Source organism: Andrographis paniculata, unplaced genomic scaffold (assembly GCF_009805555.1).
Source record: "Andrographis paniculata isolate CXL003 unplaced genomic scaffold, ASM980555v1 Contig86END, whole genome shotgun sequence".
NCBI lineage: Eukaryota > Viridiplantae > Streptophyta > Magnoliopsida > Lamiales > Acanthaceae > Andrographis > Andrographis paniculata.
In genome coordinates this window covers 6553070-6571741 of record NW_026137624.1, presented here as the reverse complement: position 1 = coordinate 6571741, position 18672 = coordinate 6553070, and the positions used below count along the sequence as shown (strand labels likewise).

Sequence of the window (18672 nt, the reverse complement as noted above, 5' to 3'; positions counted from 1 at the left end):
CTAAGTTACAATTGAACCAACAATAGAATATTTGATTGCATGTAACATAGTATTGTTTAATATAACATTTAATTAGATATATTTTTAATATTAATCAATATTGTAAAGGGCTCATTGCTTTCTTGAAAGGGCACATTTGTTTGTACATTGAATTAGTGTATTTGTATGTTTTTTAAATTGTTTTATTTTAATATATTTTCAAAGTAAAATAATAGTTGGATATCATATTTTAAATAAAGATCATTCTTTAAAAAAAAAAATAGAGATATTTAAGATTAAGTATAATTTTAAAAACACATAAAATAAATAAATTAGGAATTAGTGGATTTGTTTAGATTTCAAATCGACATCAATATTATTTAATGTTCTAATAAAATACTATATTATTTTACATCACAAAATATTATCAATATACTTAAAGTATTATTTAAATTTAAATTCAAATCGAAACCAAAATTAAACAACCATAGGTATCATAATTTTTTTTTATTTCAAATAAAAAATTACTCAATTCATGTAGTTTTTAATAACATTACATTATTTCTCTCATAAAAAATTAAATTAAAATATTAATTAAATCAAAATGAAAAAAAAAAAAAAATCAAATTTAAATCAAAATCAAACAAATCCATATTTTTATGTTTTTATTTCTCATTTCTTTTTAATTACCTAATTTTTTTTATCCAAAATATTATATTTAATGTTTAATTTTATATGAACCGTCGTAATACATAAAATTATTATTTTTTCTATTTCCTATTCAAATGAATTACTATATTTTAAATACTAGTTTGGTATATATTTTTTGTATCTAATAATAGGAGTACTTAATTTTGATATTTCAAATAAAAATTAGTGTTAAATTTAATATTTCAAATCTTAAAATAAATAGTATTTTTTAAAATACAAGTTAATACATCCTTTATTTTAATTTATTTTTTTTATTTAAAAAAAGGGTAAGAAAATGATTTTCTTTAATTAGTTGGGTGGGTGCCTTTTTGTTAGATGGTAGCTTTTCTTTAATTTTGCACTTGCTTTTATTTCCCATTTTGTAAAGGGAAAGTGAAAGCAGAATCTTCATCAACGCATTTATATATATATAAATATATATTTCTATTTTTATTGTTATATTTTATTTAAGGTTTATATATATATATATATCTTCAAATATTTAGTATTTAGTCTTTAATTATTTATTTAAAAAATCTTATTCAACATATTTTCTTTTCAAAATAGTAAGTTCAATTATTATTTTACTACAAATATTTTAAAACACACACACAAGAAACTGTCAAATAAATAAACTTTATAGCTCTTAGACTTTTGTTTCAATTATTTTACTATACAACATTTACGATTATCTATATAAATATATATATATATATATTACAAATATTAGTTTAATATTATTATTTAAACAAAAAAATCAAAATAAAAAACTAAAATGCAAGTAAACAAAACCTTTGGATGTTCTCTCTAACTCCTCTCTAGTTTTTCTTTTTTTTTTTTTTATCATGCAATTTCATATTTTTTAATAATTTTTTTATACATATAAAATCTTATTTAAAATTAAACTCAAAGAGAACATAATACAATATATATATATATATATCTTTCTTTCTTTTTCTATTGGAAATATATTGTATGGTTTATTTAGAGATTTATTTGAAAAATGTTGTTGAGTTAGCATTTTTTATGGGCCATACTCATTACATTGGGCCATATTGAGAATTGGCCCAATATGAAAATTTATTATTTTACTTAGATTGGGCCATATAGACCATTAGCCCATATTGGTATGATATTTAGATGATAATATATCTATTAGACATATTTTTATAAATTAATACTCCTATTTTCAAAGAAAAAGTTAACATTTATTTTTATGTGAATATTAATAAAATTATTATTTAAATAGTACTTAATACTCCCTCCCTTAATAGATATAAATTTGGTGCACGGACTGAGCAAGTAATATTTTTTTGTATAATGATTTTTTGTCTTTGTGTTTTAATTTGATTTAATATGATAGAAATAAATAAATATAAAATTTGAGAGTATTTGATCCAATCGGGACATATAATTATTGCCAACACATAATTTTATATAATATAATATAATATTGTGGTATATATTATTCTGTATTTTATAAATATATTTATAATGTTAAAATCAATTATATAATATAAGATATGGAATAATATTGTATATTGTAAAAGATATGTGATGTCTGTTTTTATAAAGGTGTGTTATTTTAGCATTTTTTATCGAGTTTTTATTATTTACCAATTTATTTTTAAAAAAAAAATACCAAATATTTATTTTTTATTTTAATATTATATTAAATATTAATTTTACATTCAAAATATCACATCAATACTTATTTACGTTATATCGTACAATTATTTCAATTCAAAATTTTACTATTAAAAAAAAAAAAACAAATTTACCATCAAATGACAAAAAAAAAAAAAAAAAAAAAGCTTGTTGACCATCATGTATTAATTAAAAAAATATATAGTATTCAAATTATTGAATTAAAAATATATATTATTAAAATCATATTAATACAACATTAAGGAGTTATATGTCAAGAAACATTTATTTAAATGTAATCAAGGAAGTAGGAATGTCATACAACAAGACACAAGAAATAATAATAATAATAATAATAATATTTAGTTTTGTGATTTATCTTTATTGTTGTCCATGAGAACTGCTGCAATCTGTTCTTCTGTCTCTTTTACCTGCAAATTCAAGGTTCCGTTTAATAGAAATTCATTTTTTTAAAAAAAATAAAAATGGTAACAATAAAAAATAGTATTAAATATAATATTTTAAAAAAACTGACATAGATAAACAATGTTAAAAGTTTAAATATTGAACATAATATTTTACGTGATAATTTATAAAAAGTTATAATAGTATTGAAACTAAAAAAAGTCAAAATCTTGAAAATATTGAAATAATAATATTTTCTTTGATACGAATATATATTGTAGAATAAAATATTAATACTGTAATTATTGAGAATGGGCAGGGCAGGGCAGGGTCGTTGTGATTAATATCCATGTGATTCATGTGAAGTCCCTAAAATTATTGTGAAATATATTTATTTATTCTAAAAAAACACAAGTTAATTGAAATCTTTTTTTTTTTTTTAAAGTATTAGTTTGTTTACTTTTTATATCAAACAATTATTTTATATAATTTAATATATTTTTATAAAAAATTATGATATTATATATTAACAAAATAAAATTAAAATTATAGAGATGGAAGAAAAAACCTTATGGACAAGATCTTCGGCCTTTCTCGCTTCTTTGACGGCAACTTTAGTGAGATCGTCAAATGACTCCAATGTTTTCTTGAGCTTGGAATCTTCCGGAAGCTTCTCCTCCACCTCGGCCACCAGTTTGTCCGCCTCCTCGGCTATCTCCTCCACTATTTCCGTCACATTATCCACCGTCGCTATTACTTGGTCGATTCTTTCTACATTAAATGAATAATATATATAATTTTAATTAAACTAATTAGATAATTTTTTAGTTTATATATATATATATAGTTATTTAATTACCTTTAAGGGCTAATATAAGTCCTCCTTTATGACCGGCAGCCGGTAGAACAACGGTTAGCACTATGCCCAAAAGCCATTTTTGCCTAAATCACAACGCAAATTCATTATTAATGTCTTAATTTAATTTATTTTAGAAATATATATAATGTGAAATAAATTGATATTTGATGGTACTAATTGATTAAATTACTTGCCATGGAGACTTTGGAGAAGGTTCCTGAGGCGACGAGGAAGAAGAAGCCTTTGGTCGATTCCTGTAAGAAAATTACAAACAATTTTCTCAATCATAAATAATAATTAATTTAATAAATAAATAAAATTATTGTATGTATATATATATTTATACCAAGAAGATGAAGGTGAAGATATAGATATGGTTTGTTGGTTGTGGTGAAGAATTGGGGATTTGAATTTGATTGACCTAGAATTGGATAGACGACCTTCTTCTTCTCCAGCTGCTGCTGCTGCAGAGATGCAATAATTATAATAATTATGAGATTGGCGGCGGCGGCGGCTGCCATTGGTGGTGGTTATGATTATGAAGAAGGTGGTGTTTGTGGAGATTGATGAAGAGGAGGATGACATCATCGTATGACTCCACCTCGATCGATCTCAACAAATGAATGAAGGAATTCAAGAACCATATGGAGCTGAGCAACTACTGAATTAATAATCATGATAAAATAATACTCCATAATAATAATAATAATAATAATAATAATGTGTGTATGGGCTTGTTTTTATTTTTTTATTTTATGGAGTCACTTGATTTTCGTTTGACTTTTTTTTTTTTGGAATTGTCTAATAGCAGCAGACTTTAAAATTCATAAAACGTCTGTACTTTCAAAATAAAAAAATAAAAATACATAATTGTTCAATGGTTATAATGTTTATGTATTAATAAATGATATTTGAATATGGCTAGCACAAGTATGAAATTTAAAATAAACAACACACAAAATTTAATGATTCAGTTCGATATAATATGAAATATCGAATAAATCTACAGCGGACTTACGACTCAACAGACATCAACCATCGACTATCTTTTCTTACAACTCACTTTGGATATTCAACTACAAAAATTAGCGGTAAAACCGTGCTAGAAAACTATATGTCTAATTGAGAATAAATGTTGATATTTTTTTCAATTGAAAACAAAATCTTAATTCTTCATGTGAACTTTAAATTGCTATAAATGTTTAAAATTTTATTAAACACAGAGTATGAAAAATAAAATATTAGAGAAAAAAAAATGTGTCAATTTGTTGATGTTTTTATTTTTATTATTTTTACCAATTTTAACTTCTATAATTTTACGGTCACGGGTCGATTCCAGACCATTTATTACTAACACTACATCTAATTTATTGCGGATAAGATATGTTGTTGAGACGGTTATCATTTAGATTTTTATTTGCATTTATTATTAGTATAATAATTGGCCAGACAGGGTGGAATGATCATTCATCACTCTATTATTAATTTATTTAATTTCTTGCAGGGATACATAGTCCTATTTTATTGTGATTTTCTATTTAGCTTTATTATGCATTTATAATAATTTTTTCTTTTTAAAATATATTATATTATATTTTATCCAGTAAATTTATACTTACTTTTTTTTTTTTTTAATTGATTGGTAAAATTTATATTTATATCATAAATAGTAATTTAATTTTATATTTTATTTGTTTTAAATATGTAATAATATATTTTTTATCATTTGATAACATAACATTATTAATTAAAGATATTTTTCATCAAAATTTCTAAAATATTCCTACATAATTTATACTATTATAACAAAATATTATTAATTTTCTTAATTAATGTCTATATCCGGCCAAACATGTGTATTTTTGCTAGAAAGAAAGAGTGTTTTATTTTTATTTTTTTTCTATTTAGTGTAATATATATATATATATCATATCAAATAAATATTTTATTTTGTTCATGTATTAATTCTCGATTACTTAAATACAACTATTATATAAAAAAAATAAATACATATTGAATTGTTAAAAGTAAATAGTACAAGTATATTTTATAAAGATTGCTATAAAATTAGAATAATATAAAAAATAAAATTAAAAAAAAAATGAAGAAAACATCTGCAATGTCTAAATTTAAAACGAGACCCTTTAAGCCCATATGTTGAAGCCCAGTCCAAAAAGGTTAGCCCACTATTGACACAATCATTCAAAATCTTTAATTAATTATACAATTATTATATTTATCTCTTAATTCGAGCCCACCATACAAAACATCTATTTATAAATTATAATCCATAATCTATGAGATACAAAAATTAATATATATATATATATAAATATATCATATCAAAACATCAAATTAATATATAATTACTCCCTCCGTCTCATAAATTTTGTTTTTTGTCACAGTAAATACTAGAATTTAAATAAAGTATAATTAGTAAATAATTAAAAAATATATTAGTAAAAATAATTATAGATTAAAAAGTAAGCAAATTAAATAGTTAATTAAAATTAAAGAAAATATAAATTATGAAAAAAACAAATTATGTAAAAGAAAAAAGTACATAGTATCAAACAGTTAATCAAATTCAAACTTTTACTATTTAAAATTTAAATCCAAACCCCCGATCAAGCACAGTCTTAAAAATTTTAATAACGTAAATATGTATTTGTTGTAAATAAATATAAATTTTAGTACTAAAATTTTAAATAAGTAAAAATAGTTATTAATTTATCACTAATTTTTTTCTATTTATTTCACTGTATGTCCAAACAAAATGACATAATTATCCGGACAGACCATAATACAATATCTTTGTTGGAGAATTGTCTTGAAAGCACATGAATATTGAAGACTTTTTTTGCACAAAGATGTGAATGGTGAAGGTGAACAACTCACAATACATTCCATATTTATTAAATTAATTAGCTATAATTGAGGGCCCCTTTTCATTTCACTTTTTCTTCAAAAAATAAATTTCATGTTGACTTCTTATATATATATTTATTTATATGTAATAAGGTATTTGATTCATAAATCCGTACTAGCTTTTTCAAAATTATCGTCTGTTATAAAATATAAAATGGATTGCATATATAGATAGATAACTATATATAGTAACAAATGTTTGAATATAAATATTATATCCAAATTTAATAAATACTACTATGATATTGGTGACCTAAATAAGTTTAAACATGATATAACCTTAATTTTTTCCACTTAAATTTGGTTTATATGTTTTAAATATATTATAAATAATTATCCACTTAAAAATGTACACATTCATGTCTCTTTTGCTGAATTGGAATACTAATTATTTAATACTAAAATAAATTTAAAATATTATATTCAAATATTCTCTCTCTGATGTTCTAATATTTTCTGTTTGTTCTCTTTTGATTTTAAATTTTTTTTATTTTTTACGTACATATGTTTTTATTTATATAAAATATTCTATTAAATAATTATTTTATTTGTTTGGATTTTGAGTTGGGATTTAAATAATAAAAATTTTGAATTTGAATAATTGTATGATGTGATATAAATAGGTTTGATGTAATGTTTTGAATGTAAAATTGATTTTTAGTATAATATAAAAAAAATGAAAAATAGATGTTTGATTTGATATTTTTAGAAAAAAAATTGGATGAACAGTATAAATCCAATTAAATCCCCAAACAAACACACCCTTAAAAGATAATAAACCCTATCTAAAACAAGCTCGAATTTTTATATAATTCAATATGTTATATTTTATATATTCAACCTACCATATACATTTTGATGATTGTTTAATGCAGTTTATAAATACTCAATTTATAAATAATTATTTTTCTAACTGTTTGAATTTTAGGTGAGACAGACCCCCCACTTGTATGGAAGTTTGGCGTATCATCAATTATTTTTTTTTACTTTTTCAGAAAAAAGGAAAATTGAAAACTACTGACTAAATACATTGGTAATATTTTTTCATATAAATCTTCTTTTATTTGATTAATCGTCAAATTTTGATAGACTCTGTCATCTATTTTGTTGGGGTGCAAACTCAAGTCCAATATTAAAAATTGTAAAGAAAATTTTACACCTGTCCTAAATCAACTTTATTAGTATGAAAACTTTTGAAAAATATCCAAAAATAAATCCGTAGACTAAGCCTGGACAATATCATACTAGTTGGTCAGTCCCAACATATTTTTTTCATCTTCGATACATTGTGGTCTTGTCAGTTAGCTGTATTTTATATATATAGATATATATATATATATCAATTGAATTATCTGTTAAAAAAAAAATAATAATAATAATAAATCAATTCACATTAAATTGGTGAATTCACATTTTCTATAATAAAATGAGAGAAGCAGCAAGAGGAAGAAGCAGACGGGAAGTAACAGAAACCACAAGTAAACACACCACATTTAATATATTACATTAATTAAAATAATATTATATTATTTTGTATTATATTAAATCCCTTATTTCATAAGTCATTCATATTTCTCTCTTTCTCTCTGAGAGAGCTTCATTTCCATTTCCATGGCCATGGCCGCCTTCCCCCTCCGGAAACTCCTCTCCGAATCCGATTCCGACACCGACTCCGCCGTCCCCTGCGCCGTATGCATCCACTGCGACGCCGACGACTGCCTCACTCCGCCGCCGCAAACCGTCCCCCACCACCGCATCCCCACCGTCCTCATCCTCATGCTCTGCCTCCTCGCCCTCGCCTTCCTCCTCCTCTCCTACCTCACCCTCGCCCGCTATCGCAATTCCCGCCGGAGACTCCCCTCTGCCTCCGCCTCCGCCGCCGCCACCGGGACCGACAACGACGACGACCAGGTTCCCATAATTGAGGATTATAACCAAACCGCCGCCGCCAGTGTCGGCGTCGATCACCATGTCTGGCATATCCGAACCGTCGGATTTCCGCAGGCGGTGATCGACTCGATCGCCGTTTTCCGATTCCGGCGGGGCGACGGTTTGATCGACGGCTCAGATTGCTCGGTATGCCTAAACGAATTCGAAGAAGACGAGAGCCTCCGGCTCCTCCCCAAGTGCAGCCATGCATTCCACCTCTCATGTATCGACACGTGGCTAAGGGCCCACAAGAATTGCCCGGTTTGCCGGGCCCCGATTATGACGACTAATCAAGAGAATCTTGGACATGGTGAAGGAAATCATATTACAAGCCACATTGTAAGGGAATCAGAATCCGAATTAGAAACAGAAGTACAAGAATCTAGGGCAATCCAAGAAGGCCCGGTCGGGCCGGGTATAACAAAATCCGGGCCGGGCTTGGATTTAAGGAATGTGAATTATTTCGATTCAAACTTGAGAGTGGTTAGCGATTTGGAAGCCTCTAGGGTGAAAATGGATCGAGATTGGACACCAATTAGAAGATCGGTTTCTTTGGATTTTCAGGCAGTGGTAAATAAAGATGAATGGTCGGACAAAAAGGGGTGTAAGAATTCGAGAATTTATAGGATGTTAAAAAGCGCTTCTTTCGGAAGATCCCTACAAAAAGGACCGGTCTCGATGAAGAGATCGCTTTCGTTAACAGGAAAGCGATCGATGAGGAAGAACAATGGTAGAAGCAACGGAGTCATTTTTGCGGACAATGTTGTGATGCATAAATGATTAATGATTTAAATTTCGAAACCCATCGAATATATATAGGTGTTGGAAAACCTTGCAATAATTTGAAGGGTTTAAGGTTTGAGTCTCGTTGCATTTTCGATGAATTTGTTGTTGTTGTTATCGATGATGATGAAAACATGATTAGTCTATGTATGTATGTATGTATGGGAGAATATGGATGATCAATTCATTTGATTATTTATTTCATTTCTTTGATTTGTTCTTACGAATTCTGACTTGTAATTTAAAATATAAAATATAACAAAAAATTAAATAAAATTCAATTAAGTTAGCTCAACACGGCCCAAAAATTGTTATTCTAGCACAATTTTAACCAAACTATGCTTCTTTTAAAGTGACCGCTTTGCCTAAGGCTGAAACTTCTTCATTTTACAATCTATATAGTGCACAATGATACTTCCTAGGAAAATTAAAAAATAAAGACCCCAGTAAAGTAGATTAATTCTACATAGAATTTCTTCAACATATAGAGATAGATAGATGTACACAGGGAAAATAAAAAATAAAAATAAGATTTATTTAAAAAACTAAATTAAATTAAAAAGGCCCTTACTTGGAGTCAGGAGTCTTGTTGGATCACTCCAACCATATCATGGACTGCTGTAGCAATTTCATTCACTGTACTCAACTGGCATTCATCTTCAACCTGTCCATTATTAATATTTTTCAAATTTTAAGCGAGGAGGAATTAAATGTAACACATGTACAATATTTCGAATCTAAATTTAATAGTTCTATTAAATACTCGAATTCAAAAAATATATATATCTCTTTTTTTTTTTTTTTTTTTTTTTACTTCAAGCAAAGACAATAGCCGGAATATACATATAAGAATGTGCAATATTGAGAGTGATTATTGGAGAGCCATGGTGTGCAGGTCCCATCAAAAGTGAATCGCCACTATTTCAGGCTAGGAGTTGGAAGTCCCGGGCCCTCTTGAGTTTAACCCCTTACTATAGACAAGAAAATGCTAAAATTTAGGAACCACTATAGTTCCGTATTGAAAATGAAATAAAATTGCAGTTTTTTCAAATATTTTTTATTTGTTTAGATAATAGTTTTAAAAAATTTTAAAATAGTATTAGTATATGATTGCAGTAGCTTAAAAAAATAATAACAAAAAAAATAAAAAAATGAAACAAACATACCTTAACGCTGAAAGTGCAGAGAAGTGACTGATCAACGGTGGTGATGTTAAGGTGGAGAATCGTGAGGCCTACAGACTGCAATCCGGCCACCATTTTAAGGACCTGTTTGGGGCGCCTTTTTGACAATATTTTGATGTTCGCATGACTCTCTACCATCGTCACCTCGATTTCCGCCACGCTCGACAGCCGCTCCACCGTCGCATCTCCGGCGACCGGAGAGTTGATGCTCCGACGCCTCGAGTATTGCGGAAAGGTGAAAAAATTAGAAAATGCGTCGCTATTATCCGCATTATGTTCATTGCCTAATCTTTTCGATTCCAGAAATTGCAGATGCTGCTCCAGTTCCTTCACGAAATTGATCGCGCCACCAACGATGGATGCTTGATCTCCCTATGTTAAAAAACAAAAATTGCTAAGAATCGAAATCTTCAAATTATAACAACAAACGATGCATAAAATAGGAGGATTTGATGAATTCAACAAAAACTGAATCGAATCCGGAATATCTGAGCATAAATACAAAGAACACACTAACCAACAATAATGAGCAGCTTTATCATTATCAATACAGTAATAGTAACCGTCACCACAAATACAATTTTCTAGAAACTATCGAAATGACGATTTTACCCTTTGCGCATAGGAAGGAGGCATCAGTGACCGGAGGACGGCGAGGTAGTCGTTCATCTGCCGGCGGCGATTCCTCTCCACAGCAATATGAGTCATCCTCTGGTTCTCCATTTCCTCCTTGTTCTTCAAGCTCTTCGTGCGCCGCCGCTTCCTCCGACTCGCCACCGTCGCCGTCTGAGAATACACGCCTCCAGCGAAGAATCCGTCCTCCGGCGACGAATTGGCGTTTTGAACTGCTGAAGACGGCGGCGAATCCCAAGCGCCGATGCTCGAACCGGTTTCCCCAATTGCATCGAGAATTTCGGCGCTCGGCTTGTCCTCCGCCGGGAAATCAGAGAACGCGTAGTTGAAATCCTTCAAAGCGTAGGTGAAAGGATCCTGATGGCAATTAACCACAGCCTCCAACGCCATTTCTTCCGATTCTCTGTTTACGCGGTGGCGCCGCCGTCTTAGGGTTTCTCGAGAGAGCGCCGGAGATACACGTGAAGGAAGGGCATAGGTGAAGAAGCTCTGCATTTGCTCTGTATTTAAAGACTTCCAAAAATAATAATAATTATAATTAAAATGAAAAATAAATGAATAAATATTAGAAATAATCCACAGGAAATCACACGTGAGGGTCTTGTCGTCTTATACTTCATGTGAAGAATTGGGAGGCAAAATAAATTAGACAATATTTAGATTATATTTACATAAATATTTTTTTAAAACATTGATATTATTTTTAATATATATTACATTAAAAAATGTATAAAACATTACATCGAATATTTAATATTTTATGATTTTTAAAATTTTTCAAGATTTAAATATACGATAAAAATAAATTATTGTCACATATTATCAAAATCATTTCCAAATTCATGTGTCGAGTTAAAAGTAGAATCGAATCCTTACAAAATAAAAAATAAGGTTTAAAAATTTGTACTAATACTTTTCATAGTGAGGGGCAGAAAGGTAAATTCACTATGACTATAGATATATACACACATAAGGTGGACAAAAAGTGTGGCACCTTTTGTTAACTAATTAATTTAGAGGTAGAACTTATTATATGATTAGTTCAATGATTGTATTATTAGCTTTTCAAATTTATTTAATTTTCACTTTGCATTTTATTTATTTGAACCAATATATATTATTTCATTTTGAAATTATTGCAACAACAAAGTAAATTGAGGGTATTTCGTTGTCCTCATATTATTCATAAACAGGACTTATAAAAATGGCCCTTTTGCTGGAAGATCCTTCTCTAAGTTGAAAATTTGTTTGACCTATTGTGGAACAAATAATCAAAATATTTAAGAAAAAAATATATATAAGTTTTAATTTTTATTTTTTATTAATTTTTTATGCAAAACTTGTATGGAAATAATATTTTTGAAATAAAAAATATTGTATAGTATATATATATCTTATTTTATATTTTTCTGACATCTTTTATTAGCGATATGGTATTTAAAATAACGATGTTTTATTAGCTAATAATAGTGAGTTATGTTATTATTTTATTTATATTGATATTATTTTATTTATATTGATAGTTTTAAAATAAATTTATATATATGATTAAAAAAATATAATATATATTTTAATATTTTAAAATTTATATCGCAAAAAAAATATATGCAATATATTATTTTTTTGAAAATAAAATTTAATATAATACAAGTAACTAAAAAAATATTTTTATTTATTTATAATTAATATAAACTAATTTTATAAAAGTGGAAATCCAAATATAGATAAAAATATTTTTTTTTAAGATAAATATATAAATAAAAAAAAAGTTTTAAGTGAATCTATATGATTTATGATATTAGATGTTATTTAGTTAATTAAGTTAGTTTATATTTATTATGTATATTTTTATTTAATAAATTTTACTTAAAATGAAAAATTATTACTAGTTATTGTTATGGACAAAAAAAAAAAAATCAATTAAAATATGATAGAAAAAGTATAATATTTATGGAAAATAAAAAGGTTAAAAGAAGCAAGGCCACAGATACAGAGTCAGTAAACAATGTCAGTGGAAGGAATCCATGTGACAAATACACCCAACACCCAATTATGCCAAATCTTCGTACGTACATATACGTACTTAATAAAAATATTTGAAAAATTGAAAATTTTACAAACAGTTAAAAAAATCAAATTTTGATTTTGATTTTATTATGTTTAAAAAAAATTACTCTAAAAAATATTGAAAGAAACACTTTGTTTTTATTTATTATATTATATTATTAATATTTAATTTTATATTCAAAACTTCACGTCAATACATATTTACATCATATAAAATAATTATTTTAATTTAAAATTTTACTATTTAAAATCAAAATCCGGAACATACTCGAAATATTTGATATACTAATTTTGTAATAATAATAAAAAAATAATATATTTTTCTAAAAATATATTTTTTGATAAATAATGCTAAAAATTTAACTAGTGCATGCATAATAGAGTATATTGGTGATATATATATATATAATTGGCTACGTTTACTCATAATTTGTAGATTAAAAAATTCTATGTACGTAATATACAAAGTTGCATCAAAAATATATAATACTACTATATTATTTTAAGTTAAATATTTAAATTTTTTTTATACGTTTTGACTTTTTGTAATGAGTATTTAATTTTATTTTTTTAAAATTTCTGGATAAAATATTTTGTATTTTATATTACTTCCTCGATTCACTAGTAAACATAAAAATTTATATTTTTTTTTTGTTAGAAAATATTAACTCTCAACAAACTATTAACATATTCTTACTTTTTAGTTCTTTATATTACTTTTCAAGGATAAAATATATATTATATTTTTTTATTACATTATATATTTATAAAATATTAATTTATTTTAATCTATATACAAAATTCAAATGAAAAATTCAATGACAACAAAAAATATTTTTGAAGAACGAAAATTCAAAAATAATACAACTAAGAGAACAAAGTGATTGATTTTGTTGGTTGGCATATAGCCTCCCTTTATATACAAGTTTTTAAAAATTTGAAAATATTTAAAGATAAAGTAATATTTTTTTTGTCCTATTAAAAATGTCCATGATACTACTTAGATACAGAAATTTAAATAAATTATAATTAATAAATATAGTAGTAAAAATAATTCTTGTATAATAAAAATAATTATAAATTAAAATTAAAATAACTAAATAATTTAATTAAAATAAAATATATATAATAAATTATGAAATTTAAAATATAATTAAAGTGTATAAATATTTTATTGAAAAAAAAGGATAAATTATTAGAATTTACGGAAATAGAAAAAATTGATATTTTATTTGAAATAATGAGAGTATTAAGTATTAGTATTTTATTTTTTTTAAGTATTAATGTTACTATATGTATACAGAAAATTGTGTGATTATTATTTATGTATATTCATTTTGTAAGTTTTCTATACATAAATCCATGATTTCATTATTCAATAATACTAATTTATTGTAAAATTAAATACTCATTCCGTCCACTTTCAATGTTTATATATTTCTATTTTGGGAGGTCCAATTACAAAGTTAACATTTCATTAAATACCCTATTTTTTTTTTACAAATACCCTTACTTTACATCACATCATTACTTTTACATAAAAAAAAAATAAAGGCAAAAATATCATTATATTACTTTTAAATAATCACTATAATTAAAATACTATTATTTCTTAAACATTGCGTCAAAAGTAAATGTAAACTTTGTAAGTTGACGGAGAGAGTATGACGTAGCGGGTTTCGTCTTATAAATGTTGCTACGTAGAAGAATATATTCTGTCCTACAGACAGTACTGTAGTTATTGAAAATAACATTAATACATGACATTACCAAGAATCTTTCATCACGTACGCTAATTTGGGCTCTATTTACATATATTTTTAAAACATTTTTTCTTTATTATTCATCAATATGTAATAGTACTTATTTTATTTATGTTTTTTAAATTCATTCGTTAAATTTATTTTATAAATTAAAATTTAATTATTATCATTTATTCAACATATATTTATACAAATATCACTAAATTTATTATATTCTTTTATTATTATTATTGTTTATAATTTCTAATTAAATTTATAAAAATATCCAAATTATGTTTATATTTTTATCACTTTTCAATTAAAAAATCCAACTTTTTTAATCTCCGTATCGGACTCAAATGTGTTAATTTATCGTTTTTTAATATATATATAAATGTATATTGAATTATATATAAAGAAATTTTCAATTACTTAATACAATAAACAAGGCGGGTTTGTATAGTTGTGGTTTTAGATTGATTTGAGTTTTTATTTAAATAGTACTTTGATGTAATATTTTATAGAAAAAAATAATACTCTCTCCATCCCATAAATAAGTATCCAAATATTTTTTTGACGGAGTTTTATGAATATTAGTGTTATATATGTATGTAGTAAGAATAAAGTTAAAATGACAAATATAATCTTATCAGTGTTGTATGATATAAATGTATTGACATTTGTATAATAAATATATTGTAAATTGTAAATGTACTTTTAATATTAATGTTAGTATGATTTAGAGAGAGATTTTATTTTATTTTTTTGTGTTAATTATATATATTTGCATAAATTACTAATATATATTTTATTCAAGGAAAAATATACAAAAAAAATAAAATTATAAAAATTCAATAGAAAGAACTATAAAAAATTTATACTTGAACATATATATATATATATATATATAAAAACACACACACATTTATCTAAAAAAAACACAAAGTAAACAAATTCCTGGATTTCCTTTGTTCTCCAGTTTAATTTTTTACTATGGAATTATTGTAACTTTCAATTAAAAGGGATTATTTTATCTTATAAATATTAATCAAAATAATATTGAAATTAAAATTAAAAATCTGAAACTCAAATCCAAGTAAAAAGAAAATTACATGTTTAGTTGAATACTTTAATAATTTTATGGTGTTATACTGAAAAAATGTATCCATCTTATTATAGTTAAATAAGATTAAAATAATATATTATATTCGTACACTGTTATTATTTAAAATTAATTGATTAATTTAATAGGGGACAAGTTTTGCTTGACATGTGAACTAGCCAAGAATCACGACTTTGCTATGTGTGTTGGCTAATCACAAGATCGTGTTTTTGGATTACACGATTTTAGGTTGGCTAATAGGTCTTACTTTTTGTCCGTCAATAATAATATTTATTTATTTTTTTATGTCCGTTAATTTCATATTTATATATATATATATATTTTTTTTTTATTTTCTCCATCAATTTATATTTATGCTATAAATAACAATGTATTTATGCTATTTAAATAGTATTATCAATATTTCAATACAAATGGACAATTTTATTATCGTCATTGAATATATATATACATTATAAATTAAATGCATCTCTAATAAAAATATCGGGATATACTCGCACGTAATTTTTATATTTTTTCTTAATATTCTGTGCATAGTCAAATAAATATTTATTTAATGGATATAGTTAAATAAATATTTGAAAAGTAGGGTTAACCAAAAGCGAACATAATCTAAAATAGTAAATTTAAATGTTGTCACGGTATATATTAAAATCCAGATTATGCAATTATTAATTTTTGGAGTTTAGTTTTTTTTTTTAGAAAAAAACTATGTATTTCTTGTGATTTTTTTGTAAAAATATATAACTTTGTTTGATAAAATTTATATTTAAATAATTAATCAAACAATATTTTTTATTTTTATTTTTAAAAAACAGGTGGAAAGCTTTTCAGTCTAAAGTTATGTTGTCTTATATAAATTATTGGTTTGAAAGAAAACCCTAATTTAAATTTGTCACAAAACAACATTATCAATTGGGCCATTTTTGTACTTTTCCAGAAAATGGGAATATTTATTTGCTTGATTAGTACTCTTTAATATTCCACCAAGTATTGGAGATTTTAGAAGAAATGTTTTATTAAAGTTGGTTTTTTTAAAAAAAAAATTAAATTAAATTAATTAAATAAATAAAATTAGTAGATTAAATGTGATTTTTCTTTTTTTTTTAATGACGTGGGAACCCACAGCCGCTATCCGAAAGTAATGTGTTATATATATACATAAAGGAATTGTCAAATTGCATAGTCTTTGGTTTCTTTAATTTACTTGTAATTCTCACATTTCTGATAATATATTATATATAGTATTATTTTTTCCCCATATTAATTTATTTTTCCACATGAAATCTAGTTCAATATATAAAATATAAAAATAAAAATAAAAGAAATAATTAAACCCTTAGACTCCATTGAAATATGCTTTTGAAATTAAACTTTGAGATGTGTTTAGTTAATATATATATATATATATATTTGTTTTGGATTTTGATTCAAATAGTAATCTAAATATTATATTTTTGTAGGATAAAATAATTTTTATATAAAAGCATAATAATTAAATATTAATAAATACTTATTAAAACAATGACCATTTCACAAAATAAACATTACTTATATTTCCTATATATATATATTTGTTTTGATATAAATATTTAAAATATTATTAAAAATAAATAGTATCAGAAATAAATTTTGATGTGTGTAAACACACAGCCTTAATATTTTTGAGCAAAAAAATATAAAAAGTACGATAACTAATTCCCTTATTTCTAGAGTTTTGGAAAATAATAATAATAAGATTGAAAAACAAAATTATAGTATTTAATTAAGAATGTAATATAAAATAATAAGATTGTGTAATTAAATCATTGTTTAATATCCAATAATGAGCGATTAAAGCGCTGATTACGGACCAAAGATTCCAATACCGTACGAAAAACACATTTTATTGTATTGTTTCTCTAAATTAGTATAAAATAAAATAAATTGTACAGCTAATAATTAATAAGTATGTATGTATATATATATATATATATTTAATGTGAACATATGAATAATTATTTTGAGGTTGCATTAATTTAAATTTTTTGACTTAAGCTACACGTTTGTTGAAACATCAATCAAATAATAATAATTATTATTATTATTATTATTATTTATTTAAAAATGGCTAAGCAAGCGCGTCCAACGTTGATTTTGGTCTTAAAAATCAAAATATTTACATGTTTTTAAATCCGAGGCAAAATATATACACAATAATTATCAATCAATTATATCATTTTATTACTACGTGTATAAATTATATAAATTAATATAGTTATAATACTATTAAAAAAAAGAGTATATTTTTCAGGATCCACTAGCTTTACTATACAAAAATAATGGTTGTATTTTGATACTTGTACAGTCATTCTTTTTTGGGTATATTTTTTTAAAATTTTGTTGTTATCTTTAACTTTAATAATTAAAAAATTAAATAAATGGATGTGTGTATATATATGTAAGAAAATGTACTTTTGTATGCATGTATATGTATATGTATGTCATGTTATGAGTAAAGAATATGTAATAAGAATAATTTACAAGATTTGCTGACTTATGCTTGATATTCAACCAACATGCTTTTTGGGTTTTGTTTATTTTGTAATTTTTTATGTTAAAAATGAAAAATTATATTGATAATATAAAAAATAATATTTTATATCAAATTATTAATTTTTTTTGTTAAGGAATAAAATATATATTATATTAACGTATGCATAT

The 18672-nt window shown here is 24.6% G+C and overlaps 3 protein-coding genes across 5 annotated transcripts; 1 reads left to right on the top strand and 2 right to left on the bottom strand.

Moving 5' to 3' along the window:
- Positions 1–2529: 2529 nt before the first annotated feature.
- Positions 2530–4242, bottom strand: LOC127242234 (uncharacterized). Of its 2 annotated transcripts, none has more exons than XM_051261697.1 (5): positions 4002–4242; positions 3775–3834; positions 3581–3663; positions 3290–3492; positions 2530–2747 (listed from the first exon to the last, which is right to left on the bottom strand). In XM_051261697.1, exons 1-5 carry the CDS (start codon positions 4166–4168, stop codon positions 2679–2681), a joined length of 582 nt encoding a protein of 193 aa, XP_051117654.1. In that variant the 5' UTR covers positions 4169–4242; the 3' UTR covers positions 2530–2678. The 2 variants fall into 2 exon arrangements, with proteins under 2 accessions (XP_051117654.1, XP_051117653.1); XM_051261696.1 differs by having other exon boundaries at positions 3927–4241.
- Positions 4243–7948: 3706 nt separating this feature from the next.
- On the top strand, positions 7949–9414 carry LOC127242454 (E3 ubiquitin-protein ligase RING1-like). Its single transcript, XM_051262001.1, has one exon. It carries the CDS (start codon positions 8120–8122, stop codon positions 9215–9217), a length of 1098 nt encoding a protein of 365 aa, XP_051117958.1. The 5' UTR covers positions 7949–8119; the 3' UTR covers positions 9218–9414.
- On the bottom strand, positions 8616–11542 carry LOC127242455 (transcription factor bHLH94-like). Of its 2 annotated transcripts, XM_051262003.1 has the most exons (4): positions 11017–11542; positions 10387–10776; positions 9792–9884; positions 8616–8737 (listed from the first exon to the last, which is right to left on the bottom strand). In XM_051262003.1, exons 1-3 carry the CDS (start codon positions 11530–11532, stop codon positions 9798–9800), a joined length of 993 nt encoding a protein of 330 aa, XP_051117960.1. In that variant the 5' UTR covers positions 11533–11542; the 3' UTR covers positions 8616–8737; positions 9792–9797. The 2 variants fall into 2 exon arrangements, with proteins under 2 accessions (XP_051117960.1, XP_051117959.1); XM_051262002.1 differs by lacking the exon at positions 8616–8737 and having other exon boundaries at positions 9644–9884.
- Between the last annotated feature and the right edge of the window lie 7130 nt (positions 11543–18672).

Bases quoted from the DNA above. Each gene is read 5' to 3' on its own strand.
- LOC127242455 (XM_051262003.1), bottom strand. From the start codon at position 11,532: ATGCAGAGCTTCTTCACCTATGCCCTTCCTTCACGTGTATCTCCGGCG. The intron at 10,777-11,016 runs GTAAAATCGTCA...TTTTTAACATAG, and splicing joins CTCCTTCCTATGCGCAAAGG to GGAGATCAAGCATCCATCGT. The intron at 9,885-10,386 runs GTATGTTTGTTT...AATAATGGACAG, and splicing joins TCTGCACTTTCAGCGTTAAG to GTTGAAGATGAATGCCAGTT.
- LOC127242234 (XM_051261696.1), bottom strand. From the start codon at position 4,168: ATGATGTCATCCTCCTCTTCATCAATCTCCACAAACACCACCTTCTTC. The intron at 3,493-3,580 runs GTAATTAAATAA...CATTTAATGTAG, and splicing joins ACTTATATTAGCCCTTAAAG to AAAGAATCGACCAAGTAATA. The intron at 2,748-3,289 runs GTTTTTTCTTCC...TTGAATTTGCAG, and splicing joins CCGAAGATCTTGTCCATAAG to GTAAAAGAGACAGAAGAACA.
- LOC127242454 (XM_051262001.1), top strand. From the start codon at position 8,120: ATGGCCATGGCCGCCTTCCCCCTCCGGAAACTCCTCTCCGAATCCGAT.